Source organism: Salmo salar, chromosome ssa20 (assembly GCF_905237065.1).
Source record: "Salmo salar chromosome ssa20, Ssal_v3.1, whole genome shotgun sequence".
Lineage (NCBI taxonomy): Eukaryota > Metazoa > Chordata > Actinopteri > Salmoniformes > Salmonidae > Salmo > Salmo salar.
The window spans coordinates 17,856,275-17,872,450 of record NC_059461.1 but is presented as its reverse complement, the minus strand read 5'-3'; the positions used below and the strand labels follow the sequence as shown (position 1 = coordinate 17,872,450).

At 44.0% G+C, this 16,176-nt stretch overlaps 1 protein-coding gene across 1 annotated transcript; it reads left to right on the top strand.

Moving 5' to 3' along the window:
* Positions 1 to 2,237: 2,237 nt before the first annotated feature.
* LOC106580260 (natterin-3) lies at positions 2,238 to 6,029 on the top strand. Its single transcript, XM_014161080.2, has 3 exons — positions 2,238 to 2,342; positions 2,523 to 2,646; positions 4,735 to 6,029. The coding sequence occupies exons 2-3, from the start codon at positions 2,523 to 2,525 to the stop codon at positions 5,817 to 5,819; spliced, it is 1,209 nt and encodes a 402-aa protein (XP_014016555.1). The 5' UTR covers positions 2,238 to 2,342; the 3' UTR covers positions 5,820 to 6,029.
* Positions 6,030 to 16,176: the final 10,147 nt, after the last annotated feature.

The following is a 16,176-nucleotide window of genomic DNA, read 5'->3' as shown; positions in this document are numbered from 1 at the left end:
AGATGCAACTGGTCAGGATGCTCTCGACGGTGCAGCTGTACAACCTTTTGAGGATCTGAGGACCCATGCCAAATCTTTTCAGTCTCCTGAGGGGGAATAGGTTTTGTCCTGCCCTCTTCACGACTGTCTTGGTGTGCTTGGACCATGTTGGCTTGTTGGTGATGTGAACAACAAGGAACTAGAAACTCTCAACCTGCTCCACTACAGCCCAGTCGATCAGAATGGGGGCGTGTTCAGTCCACCTTTTCCTGTAGTCCACAATCATCTCCTTTGTCTTGATCAGGTTGAGGGAGAGATTGTTGTCCTTGCACCACATGGTCAGGTCTCTGACCTCTCTATAGGCTGTCTCATTATTGTCGGTGATCAAGCCTACCACTGTTGTGTCATCAGCAAACTTAATGATGATGTTGGAGTCGTGCCTGGCCATGCAATCATGAGTGAACAAGGAGTAACGAGGGAGACTAAGCACACACCCCTGAGGGGCCCCAGTGTTGAGGATTAGCGTGGCAGATGTGTTGTTACCTATCCTTACCACCTGGGGGTGGCCCGTGAGGAAGTCCAGGATCCAGTTGCAGAGGGAGGTGTTTAGTCCCAGGGTCCTTAGCTTAGTGATGAGCTTTGAGGGCACTATGGTGTTGAACGCTGAGCTGTAGTCGATGAATAGCATTCTCACATAGGTGTTCCTTTTGTACAGGTGTAAAAAGTCAGTGTGGAGTGCAATTGAGATTGCGTCATCTGTGGATCTGTTGGTACGGTATGCAAATTGGAGTGGGTCTAGGGTCTCTGGGATAATGGTGTTGATGTGAGCCATGACAAGCCTTTCAAAGCATTTCATGGCTACAGTCGTGAGTGCTACGGGTCGGTAGTCATTTAGGCAGGTTACCTTAGTGTTCTTGGGTACAGGGACTATGGTGGTCTGCTTGGTATTACAGACTCCGACAGGGAGAGGTTGAAAATGTCAGTGAAGACACTTGCCAGTTGGTCAGCGCGTGCTCGGAGTACACGTCCTGGTAATCCATCTGTCCCTGCGACCTTGTGAATGTTGACCTGTTTAAAGGTCTTACTCACATCGGCTGCGGACAGCGTGATCACACAGTCGTCCGGAACAGCTGATGCTCTCATGCATGTTTCAGTGTTACTTGCCTCAAAGTTATTTAGCTTGTCTGGTAGGCTCGTGTCACTGGGCAGCTCTCGGCTGTGCTTCCCTTTGTAATCTGTAATAGTTTGCAAGCCCTGCCACATCCGTCGAGCGTCGGAGCCAGTGTAGTACGATTCGATCTTAGTCCTGTATTGAAGCTTTGCCTGACTAGCAAGTGAGGTTGTTCTTTGAGATATCACATGCCTTCCTTTGATAAGCAAAGACAAGAACCTCCTTCAGAATCCCCCAGATGTAATGTTATTGACCCTATTGGTCGAAGGCCAAAAACCTGGATTTGTACTGATTGGCCAAATCTACTGATGATCCCAAGTGTCAAGGCCATCTCTATAAGTCCTTGACACAGATAGCATTTATCAATTTCTTTATCACGCTAGTTCAATGTTCCTCCGCAGATAATGAAATAGGACAGGCAGTATAAAGGTCTTTACATTGATAGAATCTGTATTTGATCGTTATTTATCACCCCACTTGTCGTCTTTTTGGCCATTCAACTGTATATCAATAATGCACAAGTTACCCTTCAGAAACAATAAAGATCCATTGAATTGAATCATGCTATTATGCCCACAACTAAATTCTCCTTCCTAACCAACTTTGAAGAAAGGTATGGGAACACCGATAAGGCTGTCTGATATTTCAGGACAGTCAGCTCTGTCCTAGAAGCCTTTTACCTTTATCTCTGTTATCACTCTGTTTGCGTAATCATGTTAATAATCCCGCGTCTTCAATGTGTCTGTTCTTCCCTTCTCATAGCTGGTGTGAAAAGTGAGAGGACAGGGCAATTTGTCTTCCAAAGAAAACTGCACATCAACAAGACGGCAAAAAAAAATATTCTGAAGTGTCTAAGCTAACTCCAATTTACATTATTTTGTCAAGCACAAATATTGTCATTGTCATGGTGTGGTGCTGTCAGGGGCGTAAGAGAGAGGGGGCTGGAGAGAGAGAAGAGAGAGATTAGCTCATACGTTTCAGATGATTATGATAATGAAACCAATAATACAAATAAAACAAAAAGAAGAGAGTGTAGCATTTTACCCTCTTTCCTAATGTTTGTCCTGTCATACTATTCCATGTCAAAGCCCTGAGAGAGTGAGTGTTGTAATTTATGAGTGTCATAAAGGAGCTATCTATAAAACCCTGGAGAAACAACAGGTTCACTGCTCACTGAGGGAAGACTGTGAGGGTGAGTGCACTGGCTCTTCCACTTGTGCATTTAGGGCACTATTTCAATGGAGCTAATGGAAGAAAGAATCGATAACACAACGTTTCAAATGCAACGTCATGTTGATTTAACGTGAATCTGTGTAACACTATATTGTTATAACTATTTTACTTTTTCCTCCTCTTTCCTGGTCTTCCTCAGATGAAGCTGTTCGTCTTGGTGGTCATTTCCCTGCTGCACCTGGGGCTCTCCTGTGCCCAGGATGCAGGCTCCCCTCCAGGCAGCCTGCTGGACATAGTGAGGAAGAGCTCACTGAGACAGAAGGGTAAATCATATACCCCTTTTATTCAATCAATCCCAGCGTTCAACCTCTTAGAAAGTAAAATAGAAAACATTCAGAAAGTCAGTTGTTTCAACACAACAGTAATGGGTGTATGTTGTGACAGTGGCCGTGTCCGAATACCCATACCAGCGTACTACATACTTAAACTGCATACTATGTACCTATCGTCACATACTATTTAGCATTAACTGTTTAGTAAAAAGTATGCAGTATGCCACGGCCTCAACGCAGTACTGGCTCCTGACTGGCTGAGTTGGTGGGGAGGGGCGGGGCGGGGCCATGTGCGGGTGGATTTTTAAAAATTTTAAATAAAAATGCAGCACATTAACCAGCCTGATAATAGCTAATTTCCATAGGAGCATGCAACAGAACAGTGTCCTGTCGGTTTGTTGTTTTTATGTAATAGTTTTTATTAAATCGTTTTTAATCATAGCTTAGGTTTGTATTGCTACTGGTTCTGCGAACCAGTCAGCCTTTATGGCTGGGATCGCAATTTTTTTGTCCCGGATTCCTGTTGAGTAGCAGCTGCTAGACATCATAAAAATGGAGCAGGGTAACACTAGCAGTACTAGCCCATTGGTGTTTTATCCATGGCTGGGCACAAATGCTTCAGGTGTGAGATGATTTCCACACAATCACAAGATGAAGATAAGGTGGAACTGGAAAATGGACAGGGATTTGTCTGCCCTAAATGCACCACCATCAAGCATCTTAGGGAAGAGATTCTCCGACTGTTAGCTCAGCTGCAAGGAAAAAGGACAACCTGCTTTCTATGTACACCGACCTTGCTGTAACCAAGGGCAAACCGAATATCAGTTAATATCATATCCTGTAGCAAAGCTGTTGATGAGTCAGGTGTCGTTGATCTGTCCTAATCCAACGGACAGATGTTCAGCTCAACTGGGAGACTGGACACTCGCAAGGCGTAGATCGGAGAGGCGGTCTGGCCACCCATCTATCCGAGAAGGTCTGATCCAGCTATCAAACAGCTTTTCCCCGCTTAAGACGGACATACCAGGCCCGGGGGTCATTACGGATCCTGGGTGTATACCAATAGCCGGCGGCCGCCCAGTGGCACCCTCCCCCATGGCCACCACAGTTCAGTAGGTTGTTTACCCATCGGATTCCATCACGACCACCATCATTGTGGGCAGCTCGGTGGCGAGAGATTTTGGCCTGCCTACAGTCTGTGGACCGACCAAGGTCCACTGTCACACAGGAGCCCGTGTCCATGACATCAACTCTCTCCTGCCTTCGGTTCTGGCCAACTACTCCAATATTGACACCATCGTCACTCACGTATATTTTAACGACAAACCATATGTTCAAATCAAAAGGCCTGGTTAACTTGACATCAATAATGCAGCCACATCCCGAGTCCCTGGTGCTGACACATTCACAAATCAAAAGGTGGTTTAGTATTTACTTTAAAAGCCCTGATGAAGGCCAAAGATGACAAGAAGCACTTTTCAATTGGAGAACAGAAATCCACTTTGGGTAAAAACAAAAAAGATGTAGCCTACGATGCAATACTTGTGATCATATTAAGGAGAACAAAAACTACTTGTCCTACATTTGAACACCACCGCAGCAGCTTCGCTATTTGTCGTCTTCCCATTTAAGAAGCTTAATTTTGTTGTTTGGCTACTTGAAGAGAACTAGGGCCTATCACCCCCAGCCCACCTCTTCCAATGCATTATGGAAATGTGTGCATCAAATTCTACTAGATGAAGAGCCAAAAGGAGTAGGCCTATAACATCCTGACATTTAAACCATACTCGATTTAAAAAAAAAGTTCACATAGGCTACTATAAAATATCATTTTTTTCGCATACTGAGAATGTTTCATGCGCGATTGCGTTGTTTCCTGCTATTCGTTGATTTCAATAGCGCATCCCCATATCTCATTGATCAAAGCCAAAACGAGTATGACATGCGGGCATTTAAAGTATACTCGATTTTTCAAATGTTGCATACTATTAAACAAAAAAAATGTCCATACTCAAGGCCTACTATTTAGGACTAAAATATTGGTATTCTGACATGTCCAGTGTATTCTTTGTCTTCCAGTGTCCCTGTTAAACCCAGTGCTGGAAGGAAAGGTCCCCCCACTGTCCAGTAATGGTCCCATCCAGGGTCCAAAGAACCCGCCTGAGTTTGAGGACCAACAGAAGCCTGCTCCATTCATGTTTGGGGACAATGTCAACCTGCAGTGGCTGAGCTGGAACGGTTCTCTCCCCACCGCAGCTATGGGCATCTACAATGGCTACACCGAACGCACCGACTACATCTGCAAATACAACTGCGAAGCCGGCTTCTACACTCCTAGCAAGGGCCCGTACTGCCAATACCCCTATGGTGAGAGAGAGTACAAAGCCTCAGAGTTTGAGATCCTGGCCAACAGAGACAACTTTGAGTTTGTTGAGTGGAAGGAGGACTCATATGGCTCGGTGCCCAAACACTCAGTTAGAACGTGCTCTGGAGTGGGCATCTACGTTGGGAAGAACAAGTATGGCTTGGGGAAGGTGGTCCCTCAGTTCGAGGCTTTCTTCTTGCCCTGGGAGGGCGATGAGTACTGGTACAAGAGCTACCAGGTCCTGGCCATCAACAGAGACGCCTACACCCAGCATATCTCCCACGTCAAGTATGGCATTGATGAGGTGGAAATGTTCCACTATCCCCCTGAGACCATGCGCCTCTCTGGCGTCACCAACAACGAGTGCCAGACGGTAGTGAAGACGGTGACCATCTCCAAGACGTCAGAGGTGGAGAGCACCTGGAACATCGGACGCACCACCATGCTGGGCATCACCGCCGGCATCACAGCCAAGATCCCCCTGATCGGCTCCGCAGGGGTTGAGTTCAGTGGGGAGAAGACCCTGCAGTTCAACAGGGGCACCACCATGGTGGAAGCCCTCAGCCACTCTGTGTCTGTGGAGCTCAAGGTGCCACCCAACCACTCCTGTAGCGTGCGCATGGAGGGCCGCAAGATCACCGCAGACATCCCCTTCACAGCCAGGCTGAGCCGTACATACCGCAACGGAGAGACCCAGTGGACCTCCATCTCTGGGGTGTACGATGGCATTCAGATCGGCGAGATCCGGGCCGTGGTGGACCGCTGTGAGCCTGTCGTAGACGCCAAACCCTGTCCTTAAGACTGATCTCATCCAAACTAACTCATTACTATAAACCTAATAAGTCTATCTACACTCATAAGTGTACAGTATATGTTCCAATGTATATGGTCCGGATTTCCTGTAACTTCCAAGGCTATACCAACACTGATTAATGTGATGTAAATTTTGCACAAGTATTGTACAGTTTGTGGTTCCTGACCAACTGTAAACTACAATGCAATGGCAAAACTGACTCCTGTGATTCTTCTGTTCTAAAGCTTTTTCACAATTTATGTTTGAGAAAGGAAATGACAGCAAATACACACACGTGCCTTTATCTGTTTCATAACTTTGCCTCCATTACAATTACTATAATGGAGCAGCAGAGGGCAGCAACAGCTAATGGATTTTGGAGAGCAGGAGTAGTAGACAGCTGGCCCAAGATGGAAGTTGGGATCAGATTACACAACGTGTGTGTGTGCGTGCGTGCATGCGTGTGCGTGTGTGTGCTTGCTTGCCCGCGTCCTTGCGTGGACATCTGTGTGTGTGTGTGTGTGTGTGTGTGTGTGTGTGTGTGTGTGTGTGTGTGTGTGTGTGTGTGTGTGTGTGTGTGTGTGTGTGTGTGTGTGTGTGTGTGTGTGTGTGTGTGTGTGTGTGTTTGTGTGCATGTCCTCTCCACAGTGTCAATAAGCACTTACTGCTTACTGCAACTATACACCTGTCTAAGAAAAGAGGTGTATCATGGTTCTACATGAAAGCTGTGTACTCAGCTGCGCCCCATCCCAGAGTTGCTGTTGACAGATATTGACAGCTATACAAGTGCTTTCTTGGAGATGGTCTGTACAGTAGAGAAGACCATGATGTGGTTGATGTGGCGGCCAGTCAGGAGTGGACCTGCAGCCTCCTCCCTCCACTGTGACTGCACTTACCAGTGGGATGAATAAAATATGTCTCATGCCCTCTGTTCTCCCTCTCTCTCATGGCTGAGATGAAATGCTCCAGTAATTTTCCTTCATGTGGAATAATGGCCAAGGTGTGCTCTGTATCACTCTGAATCCTCTCCCCTTATCGATTGCGTCAGGGCTGGGTCTGGTGTCTGTAGCCGTTGGAATGGGAATGATGCTTGGACTCAGATGTGAGCTGCTTGTATGATGTAATGTTACCACAGTAACTCAGAACTATAGATTTTAGATTATTCCAGAAAATAGGACACTCTCAATCCTGAAACGTATGCTTTTTAAAATCTTCTATAAAAACAAAACACCAGAATGTAGATACGAGAATTGTTATGGCATTGACTTGATCTAACACTGTTTTTGTTTGTTTGTTGTGAAAGCCCATCCGCTAGTACAGTGGGGTCTGATAGGCTTAGCCCTCAAAGGCGCTAAAAGGCTCCAGTATGGGTGAGTGAACAGTTCCGCTGGGTGGCCAGATATTTGTGTGCATGGTGGCAGGGACAAGGCAGAGGGCTTCTTCAAACTTCACATTTCTGTATAACTTATGTTAGACATGTTAGTTTTAATGAGATCCTAACAGTATCCCTGAATGATCCAAGTGCCCATGGCATTCCTTTAGCTTGAAGTATTGCAAGGATGAAGTTTGTGTGTGTTGATTGTTTGTGTAGTCGGTAGGATCACAGCTGTGTAACCAGAAAGCAAACTGCACACTGAACACCAGCCTTTGTGTCCCGCTAAATACACACACACACACGAATGTGCACAAACACACATACACACACATGCACATGTGCGGCACCTCAGAGGAGGAAGGGAGGACTATCCTCCTCAGTGAATTTCATAAACATAGAAATAGTGAAACATTAATAAAGATTTGATAAAACTATGCTAGATGTCACCAAATAATGTATGAAAACACACTGTTTTGCAGTGAAGGTCTGGAGCATCCTCAGCAGCACTCTGTAGAGTAGCACCATAGTGTAGACGGAGGACAGTTAGCTTCTGTCCTCCTCTGGGTACATTGACTTCAATATATGGTTTTCACCCCCTTCCATAGACTTACAGAGTAAGTTTGACAACTTCCGGTGGACGTCCTCCAACCTATCAGAGCTCTTGCAGCATGAACTGACACGCTGTCCACTCAATCAAAGGATCAGAGATAGAATCTAGTACTGAAAGCATAAGCTACAGCTAGCTAGCACTGCAGTGCATTAAATGTGGTGAGGAGTTGACTCAAAAAGAGAAAAAAACGATAGTTGAACAGTTTGGAACAAATGCATTTCTTCCAAAATTAAGAAGAGAGAGATTGATATATTTACTTGGTTGTATTTTTTTTTTTACTTTCACTTAACTAGTGAATGCAGCCAGCTAGCTAGTTTAGCCTACTTAACACCCGCCTCAAACACAGCGGGATGCTATGTGAGCAAGCTGAATTTGTCCAATATCAACTCTCATTTAAAACAGTTGGACTAATGACTACACCCTAGATTAGCTGGATGCAGGCACGGGTGTGCAAGACGGTATTGAATGTGTCACTGTCTGTCACCTTGATTACTTAAAATTATCTTGACCTGTGCACCTACGTTGTAAGCTTTCATTCATAGGCTAGGTTGAAGCAACCTCATGATGGGTACGGGGAAATTTTGAGTATAGTGTAGTAGCCTAAACCTACAGATGTTACATTGAGCTGGGTGAATGAAATATGAATGACAGTCATCCAATATGCTGCAATAGACATAAGGCAGTTCATAAATTGTTTTATCATCCTCTCTCATCTTAAACGGCACCGACATGCACAGAAACACACACACAAGCTGTTTCCTGGGCCAACAGCTTCATAATCAAATCCACAAACAAGTAACTTCACTGAGACTAAATATTGCGTCTCGCTGCAACAAACTCTGTGACCTGAAATGATCTGTTACGTTTTGATCCTTACAGAATCTTACATGAATTAAACCATGAAATGCTGCATCTGAATTGTTCTCTGCTCGCCAGTGGTGCAGCTGGATATCTTCAAGAGAGAGGTGGCATCTGTGCCCGCTACGGCTACAGCCAGGGATCGGCAAAAATGGCAAAATACAATTACAAAATACAGATACAAAATAGCATAAAGATCATGTATTTTGTAATGTATTGTATTTTGTAATGTATTTCATTAAAATACATTAATTTTGTATTTTATTATACAAAAATACATTTGTATTTAGCTAGCCCGAACAGCAACAACGGTTACAAAAGCATTTTTTTGCAATGACTGTGAAATGTTGTTTATCTACCATAGATGAGTAATTCACTCTGGATAAGAGTGTCTGCTAAAAGAACAAAATGTAAATGTATCTATGAAAATGAACATACCAAAATGAACCGCAAAGCACACTGGGTATTATTATTATTGGCCTTGCTTTGGGGCGGAGCTCATTAGAACAATACTCAGCATGCTTTGCAATTTTTCATATTTACATTTGTCATTTAGCAGACACTCTTATCCAGACCGACATACAATTAGTGCATTCATCTTAAGATAGCTAGATGAGCCAACAACACATCACAATCGAATCAAGTACATTTCCCTCAATAAAGTATTTATCAACATTTTTACATATACATTTATATTTAGTTCATTTAGCAGATGCTCTTTTAACAACAGTGCTATCAGACTTCTGATACAAATGCAGGGTGAAAGCGGTCCACAAAATGTGAATCACTATAAAAAAAAATTGTATAAGAAAACCATTTTGAAAATACAAAATACAGTATTTAGAAATACAAAATACATTGCAGTGTAGTTCAGCCCAGTGTAATTCAAATGACCAAATTCGTATTTCAAATACTTGTAATATAAGTACTGCCCATCTCTGGCTACAGCACATCCCAGTGAGTACACACAAGTGGTCACTGTCACACAGCAGAAACTAAGCTGCCTTGTTTCCCATTAAATATGCATTGACTTTGTCTTTCAGCACATTGGCATTTCAAGGCCTCAATGTTTCCTGGTAACCTCCATCAGAGCTGTGTGTGTGTGTGTGTGTGTGTGTGTGTGTGTGTGTGTGTGTGTGTGTGTGTGTGTGTGTGTGTGTGTGTGTGTGTGTGTGTGTGTGTGTGTGTGTGTGTGTGTGTGTGTGTGTGTGTGTGCTACTGTACATGCATGTGAATGTGTGCGTGACGCATGAGTGTGTGTGATAGTTGCAGATCTAAACCATGAGCCTCATCATCTCAGATAAGCAATACAACTCTAATGAACTTTCTCTGCCACCTCTCTTCCCACTCCCCAGCTCAGGCAAGTAACGAATGCTGACCTGTCCTCCCTTTGAGCCAGTTCAGCCCACACTCCCCATGCCATCTGATTCATCTGCTCCCTCTCTCTTGATGCCTTTGTTTGTGTCGGAGGAAATGTTAATCTATCTGAGGAAAATGCTAATGTCATGAATGCATATGAATGAGTTTATCATTGGCGTAAGGAGTAAGGACAGTGGAGCCAGAGAGTGATGTCATAGAGACACTCTAAGGGGGTGTCAGGAGGACATGTGTCTGAGCCTGCTGGACAGAATTATCGTCTAACAACAGCTGCAGCATAACTTACCACTGTACTCCAATAGTAGCGTAACAATAACTAACATACTAGGAATGCTTTGATTCGTGGATAATACGGTCCACCATTTTGAAAGTCCAAGTTGAACCCACCCCTGACTATAACGAAATAATATAAGTACACAATGAAGCATAGTATGGTGTATGTAAGTCACAGAATGCATGTTATTGGTGCTGAGATGTATGTAGTGGTAATTGTGTACTACAGGCCAGGTGCTCTTAAGCGCTGTATACTTTAATAGCCTTCCAGTTCCTCTCCTCCAACGAGAAGTTCCTCCTGGGATGCTTTCCCATGCGCTTCAATGGATACGGGCCTGAATTCTTTGAAAAGCCTCTTCTCAAAGTAGGGGTCGCAGAACAGCTCGTAAGAGTACAACATCAAAACGGAAACATTTTGATTCATTATTTATCTCCTGTTGGTTCCTAGTTATGTGCTCTGAGTGGGTTTGGGGAGTTTGTAATCAGTTGGGACATGGATGGTCTGGGAGATTAACTGAAGTGATGTAGCTTGGATTCACAAGCTGTACTGGTGTTTGTGTTTGAGAAAAGTACTTTTTTTGTAGTTTTTTTTACATATAAAGCATGCATTTCCTCCATTTCTGAGTAACTGCTCCAGTTATGTCATAGATCATACAGTGAATAACTACAACCAACATACACACTGTATTCAGTGCTGCTTTCTTATTATGTATACTCAAAGCAAGTGAGGGTCAAATGTCAGCATTCTGCTCTGAGTAATGTTCTCCAGGGGAATTCAGGTGGAAGTCAGAGACAGCACACTTGCGGTGTTGAATTTACTCCAGTCAGTGCATTGAAACTCTTGACCCAAAACAGAAAACCATGTTGAGTGGTTCCAAAAGATATAGATCTAGCAAATTACTGGAAACAAATAAAAAGAGAGGAAAAACACCCTGAACCGCAAAGACAGGTGGAAGACAGGTTCTTACTTTGTTTTGTCTACAGGTGAGGGTGTTTTTCTAATGTCCGGGAGCTGAAAGATGTTTGAATGAATCCAGACTCTGAACCCTCATACCCAGACCCATTGGTGACGCATGGAGAGGGCGCTAAGTGGTAACCTCTCGTGCATTCTGACATCAGAGACAGTAACTCGAGGCTAACTCTATATATTTTATAAACATTGGGGTTTGGGGTTTTGGGGGCAGCTATGAGGTCTGGTATTTCCTTGCCCACAGCACTTTTGGCGATTTCAACTAAAGCCTTTTACACCCACAAAACTGAAACCTTCACACTAAAGTCACTGTCTAGCCAGGAGCCTGACCTTTAGTGGACTACCACCTATACCCCTGAAGTTAACAAAAATATAATAAAGACACACAAGTATGTGGACACCCCTTTAAATTAGTGGATTCGGCTATTTCAGCCACACCCGTTGCTGATAGGTGTATAAAATAGAGCACACAGCCATGCAATATCCATAGACAAACATTGTCAGGAAGATGGCCTTACTGAAGAGCTCAGTGACTTTGAACGTGGCACCGTCATAGGGTGTCACCTTTCCAACAAGTCAGTTCATCAAATTTCTGTCCTGCTAGAGCTGCCCTGGTCAACTGTAAGTGCTGATATTGTGAAGTGAAACGTCTAGGAGCAACAACGCCTCAGAAGCGAAGTGGTAGGCCACACACGCTCACAGAACGGGACCACCAACTTCTGAAGTGCGTAGAGTGTAAAAAAGATTGGCTGTCCTTGGCTGCAACACTCACCACCGAGTTTCAAACTGCCTCTGGAAGCAAAGTCAGCACAAGAACTGCTCGTCGGGAGCTTCATGAAACGGGTTTCCATGGCCGAACAGCCGCACACAAGCCTAAGATCACCATGCGCAATGCCAAGCGTCGGTTGGAATGGTGTAAATCTCGCCGCCATTGGACTCAGTGGAAATGCGTTGTCTGGAGTGAGGAATCACGCTTCACCATCTGGCAGTCCGACGGACTAATCTGGGTTTGGTGGATGCCAGGAGAACGCTACCTGCTCCAAAGCATCGCACCAACTGTAAAGTTTGGTGGAGGAGGAATTATGGTCTAGGGATGTTTTTCATGGTTCTGGCTAGGCCCCTTAATTTCAGTGAAGGGAAATCTTAAGGCTACAGCATATAGTGCCTTCGGAAAATATTCAGACCCCTTGACTTTTTTCACATTTTGTTATGTTACAGTCTTATTCTAAAATTGATTAAATCTGTTTTTTTCCCATCATCAACTACACACAATACCCCATAATGACAAAGCAAAAACAGTTTTTTGAGTTTTTTGCTAATTTATAAAAATACAAAATAAATGAAATATCACATTTCCGTAAGTTTTCAGACCCATTACTCAGTACTTTGTTGAAGCACTTTGGTGCTACAAGTTTGGCACACCTGTATTTTGGGAGTTTCTCCCATTCTTCATTCAGAGCCTTGTCCCAAAGCCACTCCTGCATTGTCTTGGCTGTGTGCTTAGGGTTGTCCTATTGGAAGGTGAACCTTCACCTCAGTCTGAGGTCCTGAGCGCTCTGGAGTAGGTTTTCATCAAGGATCTCTCTGTACTTTGCTCCGTTCATCTTTCCCTCGATCCAGTCCCTGCCACTGAAGAACATCCCCACAGCATGATGCTGCCAAGTTTCCTCCAGACGTGACGCTTTGCATTCAGGCCAAAGAGTTCAATCTTGGTTTCATCAGACCAGAGAATCTTATTTATCTTGGTCTGAGAGTATTAGGTGCCTTTTGGCAAAGTCCTAGCGGGCTGTCATTTGCCTTTTACTGAGGAGTGGCTTCCATCTGGCCACTGTACCATAAATGCCTGATTGCTGGAGTGCTGCAGAGATGGTTGTCCTTCTGGAAGGTTCTCCCATCTCCACAGAGGAACTCTAGAGTTTTGTCAGAGTGACCATTGGGTTCTTCGTCAGCTCCCTGACCAAGGCCCTCCTCCGCCGATTGCTCAGTTTGGCCGGGTGGCCAGCTTTAGGAAGTCTTAGTGGTTCCAAACTTCTTCCATTTAAGAATGATGGATCTGTGCCTCGACACAGTCCTGTCTCGGAGCTCTACGGACAATTCCTTCGACCTCATGGTTGGTTTTTGCTCTGACATGCACTGTCAACTGTGGGACCTTAAATAGACAGGTGTGTGCCTTTCCAAATCATGTCCAATCAATTGAATTTATCACAGGTGGACTCCAATCAAGCTGTAGAAACATCTCAAGGATGATCAATGGAAACAGGATGCACCTGAGCTCAATTTCGAGTCTCGTAGCAAAGAGTCTGAATACTTATGTAAATAAGGTATTTCTGTTTTTATTTGTAATACTTTTGCAAAAAATCTAAAAACCTGTTTTCACTTTGTCATTATGGGGTATTGTGTGTAGATTGCTGAGTTTTTTTTAATCCATTTTTGAATAAGGCTGCAACATAACAAAATGTGGAAAAAGTCATGGGGTCTGAATACTTTCCGAAGGCACTGTACAATGACATTCTAGACGATTCTGTGATTCCAACTTTGTGGCAACAGTTTGGGGAAGGCCCTTTCCTGTTTCAGCGTGACAATGCTTCTGTGCACAAAGCGAGGTCCATACCGAAATGGTTTGTCAAGATCGTTGTGGAAGAACTTGACTGGCTTGCACAGAGCCCTGACCTCAACCCCATCGAACACCTTTGGGATGATTTGGAACGTCAACTGTGAGCCAGGCCTAATTGCCCAACATCAGTGCCCGACCTCACTAATGCTCTTGTGGCTGAATGGAAGCAAGTCCCTGCAGCAATGTTCCAACATCTAGTGGAAAGACTTCCCAGAAGAGTGGAGGCTGTTACTGCAGCAAAGGGGGGACCAACTCCATATTAATGCCCATGATTTTGGAAAGAGGTGTTGGATGTGCCGGTGTCCACATACTTTTGGTCATGTAGTGTATCCAAGAGCTTCCAACAAGCAGTGTTGGGGAAGCACTCTGAAAATATAGTTTACCAAGCTACAATTACTTCACACTGGAAGAAGTTAAGCTACACTAAACCGACCCTTAAGAAAAATATAGTTTACTTTTCTAAAGTTACATTGAAAAAGTAGTTCACTACATTCAAACTACTAAGTGATGCATTATCGTATCTCATCTGATATTTCAAAGACTACAAATTATAAGACAGATCCCTCTGGAGTCAGATGTTACCATAATGTGTAATTTAGCCTATTAAACACACGTTTCAAGTGAGAATTAGGCAGGTCGGATCCCGAAAAATAAAGGAAATTCTTCCCTACTTCACACATATCTTTGCTTTTTGCAAAAAAAGTAGTATGTAGTTCCAGTAGTTAGCTACACTGCTAAATGGCAAAAAAAATTGTAATTAACTACTGAAAACACTACCAAGATTTGATTTTAGTTCAACTATCACCAAGCTACTGCAAATATGTTGTTAAATGACTAGTTGACTACATGTAGTTCACTACTCCCCAACATGGCCAAGAGGTCACTGAACTTCTCATATTGAACCTTTTACACTACTAGTTGTATGGATCTGTATCGTTTCAATCAATCAGGGAAATGGACATTGCAAACAAACAATGAAACATGTGTTCCCCAATTCTATACATCAATATGCCAGTACACTCTACCCAGACAGGTTTCAGATAGGAGTACATGACTAAGGCCAATTGGTCTGGTTGCTCATGCGATGTGACCTCTATAAAGACCTATAAGTTCATTGTAGGTTGGGAAACTGGCAAACAAAGGAGTCAACCACAGCAACCCTTCTTCTCAATAACTCTTTGGCTTCTGCGTCTCTAGTCTGAACTCTGTGAAGAACTCCCTCAAACTTGCCTCGTACCTCGTGCGTGGGTTATCTGGATGTGAATCTTTCCCAAAACTGCAGTTCATTAGAGCCTGCCTTGGGCTTGTTAGTCAAAATCTGATTGGGCAAAGCTGGAGCTGGATGCCACAAGCAAGAGGACTCATCTTGTCAGCCTTGTTATTTTGGCATTAACAAACTGCAATGTGTGCTGAAGAACTGTCAGTAACTATCATCATAACTGTGAAATGCAGCGTTGTCCATATGCCAAAAGTAATTGGTTATAAACATAGGACTATTTCTACCCCAATCTTATTCGGACAGTCACGGTACACTACCAAAATTCACAAACGATCCTTAACATTCAAATGACTTCTGACTGGTTGATGTTTGAGATAGACTCCTCAGCAGCTGTATCAATCTGTATATCTGCCAGTCGCAGGAGCTCCTCTCGTTCAGTCATTCAGTATGAGTGATCTGATGGGATGGGCAGTGCCCAGAGGGAAGTTTTATGGGCCCCGGGTGTCCATAGACTCAGCACTGCAGCACTACAAATCAATACCAGCAGCAGGGAGATAGTGTAGGGTTCTGTCAAGCCCATATCGAGCTCCGTTTTTTGTATGGCTATCTCTTATGATGGATTCTGCATAAATGGTTATTGCTATAATTATGGAAAATAAGCCTCAAGTGCAGCAGAAGAGTTACACAAGGAGGTAATGTAGTGGAGCTGCAGGAGCATCCTGCTTGCAGCTGTGTTTGTAGGCTACTGTACTGCAGTGGAGGCTGGTGGGAGGAGCTGTAGGAGGATGGGCTCATTATAATGGCTGGAATGGAATCAATGGAACGGAGTCTATCATGTGGTTTCCATGTGATGTTTGATGTGTTTGATACCGTTCTATTATTTCCATTCCAGCCGTTACAATGAGCCCATCCTCCTACGGCTCCTCCCACCAGCCTCCACTGCTGTAGTGTTGCAAGCCCGCTGTTGCGCTTGAGGTCTCTTGTATAAGGAGTCAGACATGCTTTGGGTTTAAAATCATGTTCTCCGTATCCCTCTGAATGAGTCCATGCGTGTACAACACATCAGT

Bases quoted from the DNA above. Each gene is read 5' to 3' on its own strand.
- LOC106580260 (XM_014161080.2), top strand. From the start codon at position 2,523: ATGAAGCTGTTCGTCTTGGTGGTCATTTCCCTGCTGCACCTGGGGCTC. The intron at 2,647-4,734 runs GTAAATCATATA...TTTGTCTTCCAG, and splicing joins GAGCTCACTGAGACAGAAGG to TGTCCCTGTTAAACCCAGTG.